Source organism: Alexandromys fortis, unplaced genomic scaffold (genome assembly GCF_014885135.2).
Source record: "Alexandromys fortis isolate MF-2015 unplaced genomic scaffold, M_Fortis_MF-2015_v1.1 scaffold_90, whole genome shotgun sequence".
Lineage (NCBI taxonomy): Eukaryota > Metazoa > Chordata > Mammalia > Rodentia > Cricetidae > Alexandromys > Alexandromys fortis.
The window spans coordinates 2,949,253-2,961,897 of record NW_026067985.1 but is presented as its reverse complement, the minus strand read 5'-3'; the positions used below and the strand labels follow the sequence as shown (position 1 = coordinate 2,961,897).

General features: G+C 48.3%; 1 protein-coding gene across 1 annotated transcript in view; it reads left to right on the top strand.

Annotated features, from left to right (window-relative positions):
* Nos1 (nitric oxide synthase 1) overlaps positions 1–12,645 on the top strand; it is a 108,098-nt gene that overhangs the window by 77,006 nt on the left and 18,447 nt on the right. The window contains 4 exon segments of the mRNA XM_050159123.1: positions 1,745–1,883; positions 2,599–2,677; positions 9,835–10,028; positions 11,282–11,451. Of these exon segments, the coding sequence (XP_050015080.1) occupies positions 1,745–1,883; positions 2,599–2,677; positions 9,835–10,028; positions 11,282–11,451 (582 nt within the window).

The following is a 12,645-nucleotide window of genomic DNA, read 5'->3' as shown; positions in this document are numbered from 1 at the left end:
CAGGTCCCACAGCCATTTAGCCCCAAAGAAATCACACAGAGGTCCACATTTGTTATAAACTGATTGACCCATTAGCTCAGGCTTCTTATTAACTCTTATAACTTATACTAGCCCATTATCTCGTCTATGTTAGCCACATGGCTCAGTACCTTATTCAGCAAGGCAGTCACATCTTACTACTTCTGTGGCTGGGTTACGACTACAGACTAGGACCTCCTTCTTCCCAGAATTCTCCTGTTCTCATTGAACTGCCTCTACTTCCTGTCTAGTTGTCCTGCCTATACTTCCTGCCTGGCTACTGGCCAATCAGCATTTATTTAAAATATAGTTGACAGAATACATACCATTGTCCCACACCAGACTCATCTCTGTGTCTGCAGATATTTTTTCTTGTTCATATAAATGAAGTTCAATACCAGAACCTTTTATGACTGGCTTCTTTCCCTTATTACAAAGTTTTTAAGATCCATCCATGTTGTGGCATGTGCCAGCACTTTATCCCTTTTTGTAGCCAAATAATATTACACCCCATGATACTTGGCTTTTCTATTTTTCTGTTGACGAACATGTCAACTGTTTTGAAATAGGCACACAACCAGATAATAATAAAGCCTATGCTTGAAAACTTTAAATTTCACTGGAAAAAGTAATTCCATGGTTGTTGATGCCTCAGTCTCAGTTATCTGAGAGGTTGAGACAGGGGCATTACTGGGACCTGAAGGTTCAAGAGCTCCCTGGGCCTATCTCAGAAAAAGTCTGCTAATCATTCTGAGCAGTAATCTTGGCATCATTACTGTTTGCTGATAAAGGAGTTTTGACCAAAAAGGAAACAAACAAGAAAAAATGTGTATCCAGACAGTTTGTTCTGCCTTTGTGTAATTGTTTTAAATCTTTTGAAGAAGACAAAAAAAAAAAACTTCTATGGCATTTACTCTCATTTTTAATGTTAAGCCTCTGGGTATGTGGGATTTAGTAATAAATGTCATTACAGCCATGTCTTTAGTAGAAGTGAGGACCTCAAGTCATTGCTTAAAATAGAAGGTGATGATGTGTACATGGATGGGTGGGGCAGATGGATAGATATGAAAGAGTGAGTAGGTGGATGAAATATTATGTGGAGATGGACAGATAGATGTGTGTGTGTCAGTGGATGGATGGATGGATAGATGGGTGGATGAATGGATGATAAATGGATGGATGGATGGATGGATGGATGGATGGATGGATGGATGGATGGGTGGATGGGTAGATGGGTGGATGGATGGGTGGATGGGTGGATGGATAGATGGGTGGATGAATGGATGATAAATGAGTAGATGGATTGATGGATGGATGGATGGGTGGATGGGTGGATGAATGGATGATAAATGAATAGATGGATGGATAAATGGGCAGATGGATGCTTAGATGATGGATGGATGGATGGATGCTTAGATGATGGATGGATGGATGGATGGATGGATGGATGATAGATGAATGGATGGTTAGTTGAATGGATGGAAGAAAATGTTGATAATATAAATGGACAGACAGGTAGGTAGATGTTGGATTAGTGAGTTAGTGGATAGATGGTGGAAGGAAGAATTTGTATATGGATTAATGAGTGGAGAGGGGGAGGAAAGAAAAGGGTGAGAGGGGAGAGAAAAAGAGGGGTAGAGAGAGACATCCATGCCATGCCTTGGAGCTCCTGGGGAGGCACCATCTAGGATAACTGAGGTCACCAGAAACTCTGTGTGGGTCACAGGCAGCCTGTGATGTGTTCTGTGTTGGGGATGACGTCAACATCGAGAAGGCAAACAATTCCCTCATCAGCAACGACCGCAGCTGGAAGAGGAATAAGTTCCGCCTCACCTATGTGGCTGAAGCTCCAGAGCTGACACAAGGTACCTGATAATGGGAGGGTTGGGCTGGAGAGCTCCTCTCAAGGGTGTATGGGAGTGGTGGCTTTCACTCTGGTCCCCTTTCAAAGAATCTCTTGAAGCACACAGGCCATACTTTTGTCCCCACGTGCAGGGTACTGTATAATCGGGAGTCTCTCTCCAGTCACACAGACTGCCTACAAACCATCCTCACCTCCGTTCCATCTACCTTGGCATTTGGTTCCATGTCTACACCCACCTCACCCAGCCCCACTGATATCTACCCCCACCCTCACCCTTTCCACTCCAGAGGAAGAGCTGGAAAGGGGTCAGAGGAGGTGGCTCACTTGGTAAAGGACAGGCTTCACAGACACCAGGACCTGCGTTGATTCCCCAGAATCCATGAAGGAGCCAGGCATGGTGGTGTATGCTTACAGTCCCAGCACTGGGAAAGAGGAAACCAGAGAACCTTGGGGTTCACTAGCCAGTCAGCCTAGCCAAACTGGCCAGCTCCAGGCCAGAGAGAAACTTTGTCTCAGAAGATAAGTTTATACATTACCTAAACTATGACAGCTCAGGGTCCTCTAGCCTCTACATACACATATACACAAACACATGTACCTGCATACACACTGGCACATGCAGACATTCATGCACACACACATACCCAAGGGTGGAGAGGTTTTGTGGAGCTTTGTTTAAACCCCTCTTATGGTGGCCATTATTTCTCTCCTCACAGGTCTTTCCAATGTGCACAAAAAGCGAGTCTCAGCTGCTCGATTCCTTAGCCGCCAAAACCTGCAAAGCCCCAAGTCCAGGTAGGAACACCCGCTCAGCAGCAATCCCTTCCACTTCCAGGAAGGAGAACTCAGATTCCAGAGACCGTCAAAAGCTCCCGGAGCCCCTCACACCAGGTCCTCGGACTCCTGCCTTTATGTTCCCATGTCCCCAACTAGAGACAGGGACGAAGGAGAAGTGTCAATCATATATAATGCTGAGAAAGAAATGGGCCTCAGGGTGAGCTTTGGCAGGCTGCCCCCTTGTGAAGTAGCGGAGTAGTCTCTGTAGGCAGTATGTCCATCCGAAAGTGCTCAATCCAATACTATGAGTGATTGTTTGCTAGAGCAATGTTTCTCAACCTGTGGGTCATGACCCCTTTGGGGAATCCAATGACCCTCCATGGGGGGGGGTCACCTAAGACCACTGGAAAACACAGCTGTTTACATTACAATTCATAACAGTAGCAAAATTAATGGTAGCAACAAAAATAATTTTAGGATTAAGGGTCACACTAGGAAAGTTGAGAACCACTGCTCTAGAGAGCTGCAAAAATAGCTACTTGTACTGTGGAGTGATGGCAGGCACACCCCCAAATAGCTTACTCTTTGATTTGAAACCCTATCTATAATATATTATCTGTGGAGGGGGGTGGCTGTGTGCCACCATATGCCTAGGGAGATCAGAGGCCAACCTTTGAGTGCCCATCCTTACGTCCCACCTCATTTGTGACAGGGACTCTTCACAGCTTTACAAGCCCAACGTGGCCCGTGGAGCTTCTGCGAACCCTCCTGTCCCTTCCTATGGGTGCTGGGCTTTTCAGGCATGCTCGCTCTGCATTTGGCTTTTTGTTGTTGCTCATGTGTGTGTGTTGGGGGTGGGGAGGTATGGCTTGCCAAGACCGGGAGAGTGTCTGATGCCCTCAAACTGGAGTTACAGGTGATTGTGAGCCACCGTGTGGATGCTGGGAACTACACCCGGCTCCTCTGCCATGGCTGCCAGTGCTCTTAACCACTTTGCTGTTTCTCCAGCGCTATGAACCCTTTTACATAAGCTGTAGAGAGCTGGACTCGGGTCTTTAGTCTTGTGCCATAAATGTTTTCACCCCATGAGCTATCTCCCCAGCCCTAGAAATTATCTTACTGCCCAGCATAGCCAAATAATTTACTCTCTGCTATAGCCAAACACCTTGCTATCTGATAGAGGATGTTTGTTTTAGCACTTGGAGCAGGGGCAGGGGGATTGGTGAGGCTTTTGTTTTATGCAATGCTGGGGCTTGAACCTGGGATCTTACACACACTAGGTGAGTGCTGGACTAGTGAACTGCATTTTGAATCTTAGCACTTGACTTAAAACACAGTTATCTTAGCCAGGCGGTGGTGGCACGCGCCTTTAATCCCAGCACTCGGGAGGCAGAGGCAGGTGAATTCCTGTGAGTTCTAGGCTAGCCCGGTCTACAAGAGCTAGTTTCAGGACAGCTAAGACTGTTACACAGGGAAACCCTGTCTCGAAAAACCAAGATAAATAAATAAATAAATAAATAAATAAATAAATAAATAAGAACCACACAGTTCGCTTAGCTGGGCAGTGGTGGAGCACACCTTTAATCCCAGTACTTGGGAGGCAGAGGCAGGCGAACCTCTGTGAGTTCAAAGCCAACTTAGTCTATAAGAGCTAATTCCAGGACATGCTCCAAAGCTATAGAGAATCCCTGTCTCGAAAAACCAAAACACAAAAACAGTTAGCTTTTTCAGCAACACCCAAAAAAAATCATTTTTCCCTCCCAAGAGACTTACATGACCAAGGACACTGACCCATATCCTTTGGGTGCCTTTGCTTCCAAGCTGTTTTCCTAAGACCCAGCTTCCGGAGCCTCAGGCTTTAACCACCTTACTCCTCCACTGGAAATATCACTCCCAGACCTCAGCAGCAGAGGTCACATGATCACCAACAACAATTGTGTCGGGCCAGTTACCGCCATCACCAGCCCGAACAGGACGTGCCGATGTCACCTGTCCTGCAACACTGTCCTCATGGCCCACCCACCCGTCCACCAAGCCTGTGTCCTCACTGAGCACAGGCACCTCTCTTTTCAGAAGCACAGGCTGGCTGCCACTCTGCAACTATAATAATTAAGTCTTTGAGCTGATCCCTCTTGGGATTTATTTTTTTCATCTTTCAGTTACAGCTGAGGTGTGTCTCCTAAATTCTTTATCCTTTGCAGTCCTAGGCACTGACCCCAGTTCTCCAACACATTTCCCGTGCAGCCTTGGGAAAGTCACAGGGTGTGGAACTGAGAGCTGGAGAGGTGACCCAGTGACTAAAAGCACTGGCTGCTCTTGCAGAGGACCCTGGTTCGGTTCCCAGCACCCACATGGTTGCTCACAACCATCTGTAACTCCAGTTCCAGGATATGTGGCTCCCTCTTTTGGTTGCCATGGGTAGCAGTGAACACACATACATTCAAAACATTCATAGACAAAATGAAAATAAATGCATTTCTTAAAAAGCCACTGGGATGCTCTGAGGTCCTTTCTCCCTCGCTATAGCACGGAACCGCTGACAGCAAGCTTGCTCACTTGTATATGATACTCTCTGTCTTCCATGCACCGAGCAGAGCTCCCTGAATGCTATTTCTAACTCACACCAGTCCAGGAAATAAAGGTCACAATTGTTCACATGTTAGATATGAGAAGTAACCAAGAGAAAATGCAAGTGTCTTTTTTCAAGGTCACACTGACCTGATTATCTGGCCACCACACCAAATGACTCCACAGATGGTCTCCGTCTCATTTGCCAGGCTGCTGTGACCATTGAAAATGATCCTCCTAAAGCGGCTAGCACAGTATAGGATCCATTGTTCCTCCCCGTCTCCTCATGCTACCTGCATAGTTAGCATGCATGCTTCCTGCGTGCCCTTCGGAGCCTTTGATTAGAGAGGTCAGCAGGGCAGAACCTCTCAATATTCTCAGACATTAATAGAATAGATCAGGCACTTGGTATCTTTGAACAGTTAGTTCCATGCAGCATTAGATGCATAGGGACATCTGACGGAGAGGGGCTGTGGAAAAGCCGTACCTGATGTCCCCACTCTATCCCATGGAAAGTCACCACTGACATGGTGTTACAAGAGGGGTTCTAAGTGCACCAAGGAGCCATGCGCATTGAAGAGTCCATGAAAAGCCAGTGTGGAGTGGGTCCTCCCAAGAGCATGGTCCTCAGGCATGTCGCCTTGGAATCTGCTGCTGTCTACCACCCGGAAGGACCCAACTCTGGCAGAGTTTCCAAGATTAACAAAGGAATTTGCCAAGCAAGGTTAGGAACTGGAATAGAGTTAAAAGAGTTATGAACTAGCAGACCAAACTGTGCCTAAGGGGTTAGGGGACTGGAGCAATGGGCCAGTGGTTAAGAGCCCTGGATGCTCTTCTAGAGGACTTGGGTTCAATGCCCAGCACCCGCATGGTGGCTCACAACCACCTATAATTCCAGTTCCAGGGGATCTGATGCCCTCTTTCGGGCCTTTGTGGGCCCAGACAAGCATGGTGCACAAATGTACATGCAGGAAAAACACCCATACACATGCATGTAAAATAAACACCCATACACACACACGTAAAATAAACACCCATACACATACACATAAAATAAAAATAACTAAATATATTTTTAAAAGATAACGCTTTATAGAATTTTTTAAGTATAATTGAGTGGAAAAGCATAACTCACCCACTTTCCCAGGCCAAGGCCAAAGAGGGAGCCTCTCTGGCCTAGGAAAACATCACAAACTATTCCCACTAGTAATCCTGAATTACAGGTACGGTGCCAAAGAGGAAGGAAGTGTCCTTTGGCGTGTGACCCATGCAGAGTGACCTTCCTCGGCATCCTGCTTGGAAACAAATTTTGTGATGCAGGCACAGTAATTAGGAAAAGCAGTGTGTAGGAGGGTGTAATGGGGTGAGTGTGGGCAGGATAGAAACGGAAAATTCTAGAAGTCAAGGGGAGGGGCGAGACTGAAGGACTGGGATTGGTTGGTAAGGAGGGTGGGATTCCCAGAAGAAAAGTGAGAAGATGCCTAGAAAGGGAAGCGTGAACTCGAGGGCACGAAGGGAATCTTCGACGGACATGGATAGAGCGATCTCTATGTCCGTGTGGGATGCACACGTTTGTGCATGTGTGGACACGTGTATAGAGGCCCGAGGTGACAGGTGGAATCTCCTCAGTTACTTTCAACCTTAGTTTTTTAGAAAGGCTCTCACTGAACCTGGAGGTCACCGACCGATACAACTGGACTGCTGACCTGTGAGCCCCAGGCCCCTCCTCTCCAGCTGCGGGATTATAGGCGCACGCCGCCTCTGTGATTTTTACTTGCGACTGGGAATCCGAACACAGGCTCTCTGCTTGGGGGGACAAGCACGTTTACTACAGAGCATTTCTCTAGCCTGAGATTCTGTATGTTTTTGAGATAAAGTAGCCCAAGAGATCTTTTTTAAAGTGCTAATTGAAGTAGAGGCACTACTCTCTCCCCCACTTCACAGCCCACAGTGTTTCCTGCAGATCAAAGGGGATTCTCTGAAATCTTTGCCTGGTCAGTCATGAAGAGGTCCTTAGCATCACACAGGTCATGAAGAGGCCCCTGGGACCCACCTATCACCTCTCTCAAACTCTGCAGTCATGGCCAGACATGGTGGCACATGCCTTTTAGAGGACTGTGAGTTCCTGATGTGCCTAGCATGTATAGTTCAGAGCTAGCCTGGGCTACATAGTGCATTAGAAGGTAGGCTAGACAACCTAGCATAGCACCGTCAACATAAAATGAAGAAAGCACCGTTTCCGCTTTCCAAACGCGCTGTTCCCCTTTTCCGCCCTGGACTTCTGCTGACTCCCTCTCCTCGATCACCCTGCCCAGGGGGTCTCCGTGTGCTCAATCCGCATTATGTCAAAGAGCAGACCCCGAGCGACCACTGTCTCCCTTATACCACCCTCCCCTCTGCTGCCACATATCCACCGCCCTAACCCTGTGAGACCTTCCAGTGATTTCCAGTGAGGATAAGATGTCCCGCCCACTCTCCCCGCCCATCACTCACTCTCTCCCAAGGTGCCTAAAGCCGCATGAACCCATAGACAACTGCACCTTGTCGGGGCAGCCAGCTCAGGCTCTCCTTACCCTTCTGGCCGGATGGAGCTATTAGCTATTCGGATTTTTCTATCTGATGCGGGGTGTCAGACAATTGTTGTCTTGCCGGTGACCCTACCTGAACCACTGCCATGAGTGTGTCTGCCTGTCTTTATGTGTCTATGTATGTGTCTGTGTGTGTCTTTGCGTGTGCACACATGTGTCTGCATGTGCTTCTATCTGCCTGTGTGTCTGAGTACATGTAAGCGACACTTCTGTATGTGAAAGAAATGGGCGGGACACGGGACGGGCTGTGAGGAGAGAGGAACACAAGGCCTGAATGGCGACTGTTTCCTACATGGCCCGTCTCTCCCACAGCTGCTCAGCAGACCACGTGAGGCGTGCCTCACATCTGTAATCTTAGCACTTGGGAGGCTGAGGTGAGCATTCAAAGCCAGCCTGAACTACAGTGACGAAGACAGGAGGAGGAGGGAATGAAGGAAGAAAGGAAAAGAAAAAAAATCTCTATCCCAGAGCTTAATGAACGTAGAAAAAAAACGCAACAGAATTGAGGGAGACAGTAATTGATATTAGCCAGTGGAACTCAACTTCACAGCAAAATGTCGAGGATTGTCCACCCAGGTTCCCTGGGCACCCAGTTACGTCATCCTGTGCAAAATCCCAGATGGGACGGAACCTGGACCCACCTTCCACGCACCTGCTGGCCACATTCCGTCCCTATCCTGTCCCTCCTTTACTGTCCAATTGCCTGCAGGGTTAGGAGGCCTGGGGGAAGCAGGTGAGAGTCAGCCAGCTCAGCAGAATCAGGCCCTTGGCCTTCCCCATTGGGAACAAGTCCTGATGCAGAGAAGAAATTGGGTGTTGATTTGAAATGAAAGCCTTTCCAAGACTTACTCTGCTTGAGCAACAGGCTCCTGAATTAGAAGCCTTGCAGCGCCCCCTGCTGGCTAGTGGCTGCTGTCACGCTCTTCCCGTCACCAGTGAAAGCTATGGTGGTGGTGGTGTCTTTGCTCCTAGGAACTAAATGCTGATGTGAGTTAGAGATTAAAAACAAGTCCTATGAGCTGCTGAAACTGACAGGCTCAGCATCCCAGAGAGGGTAAGACCCTCCTGGGAGAGGGAAGGGCATCCCAAACCCTAGGAACACACAGTTAATCTTCTCAAGGTCCCCCACCATACCACAGACAGAGTACCAGGCTTCAAGAGATGACTTCACACACTATCCACCCCACTTACACACAAAGATATGTGCCAGTTTAGCTATCTTTAATATCTGTGGCTATTCCTAGCACAAAGGGACTCTTGGTTGTGTCAAAAACATCCCTAAATAGCAAGGATTCTTGGTCTACTCAAGCGTGATTTACATGTGGAAGATGCGAGTTTCTCCCTCCACTGAGACCAGTTGGTGAAGGGAAAGAGCAATGTCTGGCGTTGAAGATGGTTGTGAGCCTCCAGGTGGGCGTTGGGAACCTAACCTAGGTCCTTTGCAAGAACAGCCAGTGCTTTTAACCACTGAGTCAGCTCCCCAGCCCCAAGAATTTATTCTTTTGGGTTTTTTAAAGTTTTATTTATTCTATGTGTGTGGATGTTTTGTCTGCATGTGTATCCATGTACCATAAATGTGTAGCACCCACAAGAGGGAATCCTTGTCCCTTTGAGCTGGAGTTTCAGATGGCTGTGAGCTGCCACGTGGAGTGCTGGGATTAAACCTAGGTCTTCTGCACAAACAGCAAGAGCTCTTGACCACAGAACCATTCTCCAGCCCCAAGACTTCATTCTTGAAGCAGCTGGTTAGTGTGAGCCCCCTGAACAGGAAACACACAAACCCAGGCAGGTATGAGCAGGTACACACTCATCCTCAAGCTAAGCATTCTCATACGCTGACGTGTCTACTCAGGAGAGGCCCCAAGCCTCTAGCCAGGCCTTCTTATACTGCAATAGGGACCTTGTTTGCAAAAGAGAGTAGAGGGCCAGCAAGAGGGCTCAGTGGATAAAGGTGCTTGCTGCCAAGCCTGACAACTGGAATTCAATTCTTTGTCTCATGATCCCTCTCGTTCCCTGCAGCCGATCAACCATCTTCGTGCGTCTCCACACCAACGGGAATCAGGAGCTGCAGTACCAGCCAGGCGACCACCTAGGTGTCTTCCCTGGCAACCACGAGGACCTCGTGAATGCGCTCATTGAGCGGCTGGAGGATGCACCGCCTGCCAACCACATGGTGAAGGTGGAGATGCTGGAGGAGAGGAACACAGCTCTGGGTGAGGGTCCAGCTGCACCCAATGGAAGGGCTGCAAGAGCCGCAGCTCCAAGTGGGCAGAGTAGCCGCCAGGGCATGGCAGCCTCTTGGTGAGGGCTCCCTATTTCACTTTAGTTGATGGATGGATCACCCATAGCCTCCTTCCCTCCTTCACTTTCTTCTTTCTTTCCGTTTCCTTCTCTTCCTCCCTCCCCCTTCTTGTTTCTAGTTTTCTCTCCTTCCCTTCCTTCCTTCGTCCTTTTCCTCTTCCCCTTCCTACTTCCTCCCTTCTTTCCTTTTTCTATGTAGACCAGGCTGACTTCAAACTTTCAATCCTCCTGCCTCAGCCTCCTAGGTACTAGGACCACAGACACAGCCTATCACACCTGGTTTGAAGAACCTTCAAAGCGGAGGGTCTCCAAGCTCCGCCTTCACTTTATAGATAGGGAATGGGCTCCAGGCGCCAGTACAAGGAGCTGTGGTGGCCATACCTGGCAGCCTGTGACAGCATGGCTGTCACCTTTGCAGGGGAGCTAACTAGAATGTGAAAATGGCATGCTGACTATCAAAGCCTTCCTGCAAATCTGCTTGGCAGGAGCCACTATGAAGAGACACGCCCCCCATTAGAGAATCTAATGGCATGTAGTTCTCTGTGTTAGACCAGGATTTCCATCATGTCTCAAGCTCACAATGAGGTAGGGGATCATGTTTGGAAGGTACACAGAATAGTCCTCCCACCATGGAGGAAGGGTTCCAGGACCCCTAGAAGATGCCAGAATCCATGCATACCCAAGTCCTTATGGAAAAGATGTTGTGTTTACGTAAACACCTACGCACACTGTCATATTTACATGCGCGTCCTCCTGTATACTTTAAACCCTCTCTAGATGGCTTACCCAGTGTGATATAAATGCCCTATAAACAGTCACCACACTATAGTGTTTACGGATAATGACAAGGAAAAAAGTGTACATTTCAGTACAGATAAAGTCTCTCTCTCTCTCTCTCTCTCTCTCTCTCTCTCTCTCTCTCTCTCTCTCTCTCTCTCTCTCCCTCTCTCCATTGCTTTCATTCCTCTGAAATGGACATGGAGAGCCAGGGGTACAGTGTAGTTAGAGCCAGGGGTGAGGCTAGAAGGCCTGCCTTTGCACCCGAAAAGCTGTGTGGCCCTTAGACAAATTCCTTTACTTCTCTGTGCTTCCTCTTCCGCACCTGGGGTGATGAGTGTGGTGAGGATTAGGTGACCTGAGCATCGTCCCCCCTGTGCCTCCCCAGGTGTCATCAGCAATTGGAAGGATGAGCCTCGCCTTCCACCCTGCACCATCTTCCAGGCCTTCAAGTACTACCTGGACATCACCACGCCACCCACGCCCCTGCAGCTGCAGCAGTTCGCCTCCCTGGCCACCAGCAAGAAAGAGAAGCAGCGGCTGCTGGTCCTCAGCAAGGTTGGTCCCGGGTCTTGGAAAAGCAATGAATATGCTCTTCCAACTTTTCACAGCAGATGGCAGTCTGAGTAAGAGGGCGTGGCCTCATTTGCATATGGTCGCCATATTGGTTTGTCCCTTCTGACTCCCAGATCTCAAGCCTGGTAAATTGAAAGGGACCCTTCCTGAAACTCAGCAGGCATTGCTATAATAACTCTTACTGCCTTCCTTTGTGGTTTTGAGCTCTTGTGGGTGCCAGCTTAACCCATGCATGGAAGCAAAGGTAGCAGAGATCCTCACAGCGGGTTTACAGATAGGGGTTTGATTCTGGTGGTAGTAACAGTGGTATATTCTGGTCCAGAATAGCTAAAAAAAAAAAAAAAAAAAAGTTGCTAGAAAAGAGACAAGAGACTTCTGCTGATCCTGGTGATCAGAGGAACCCAGCAGCTTTACCATCCTTGCCTAGATACCACAAAGGTCCCTACCCAAGATGCTCTCTGTCCTTGCTCAGTAGGGCACCTAAGGCTGGGGATGTGGCCCAGTGGGTAGAGCTCCTTCCAAGCACACAGGAAGTCCTGGGTTTAATCCCCAGTACCACATGAACTAGACGTGAACTAGACCAAGGAGGCAGGAGGGGATCAGGAGTTCAAGGTCATCTTCACCTACACAGAGAATTCAGCACCAGCCTGGAATGACTGAGACTTGTCAAAAAAACAAAAACAGGGCTTGCAAGATGGCTCAGTGGATAAAGGCACCTGCTGACAACCTAGGCTCAGTTCAGTCCCCTGGGCCCACATGGCGGAAGGAGAAGTTCCTCCTGAAAACTGCCCTCTGAATTCTACTTGTATGTGCACATACACTTATACTCTCACACTCAGACACACTCCCTCCTGTGCACAAAACATAAGAGATGAAGAGATGTCTCAACCCTTTAGAGCACTGGCTGTTCTTGCAGAGGACCCGAGGACCAGGGTTTTATTCCCAGAACCCACATGGCAACTCATAACCCCAGTTCCATGGAATCAGATAACCTCTTCTGACCTTTGGAATCACCAGGCACACTCATGGTACACACACACACACACACACACACACTCAGGAAGAACATTCAGACACATAAAATAAATCTAAAATCTTTTGCTGTTGTTGTTTTGTTTTTCGAGACAGGGTTTCTCTGTAGCTTTGGTGCCTGTCCTGGAACTAGCTCTTGTAGAC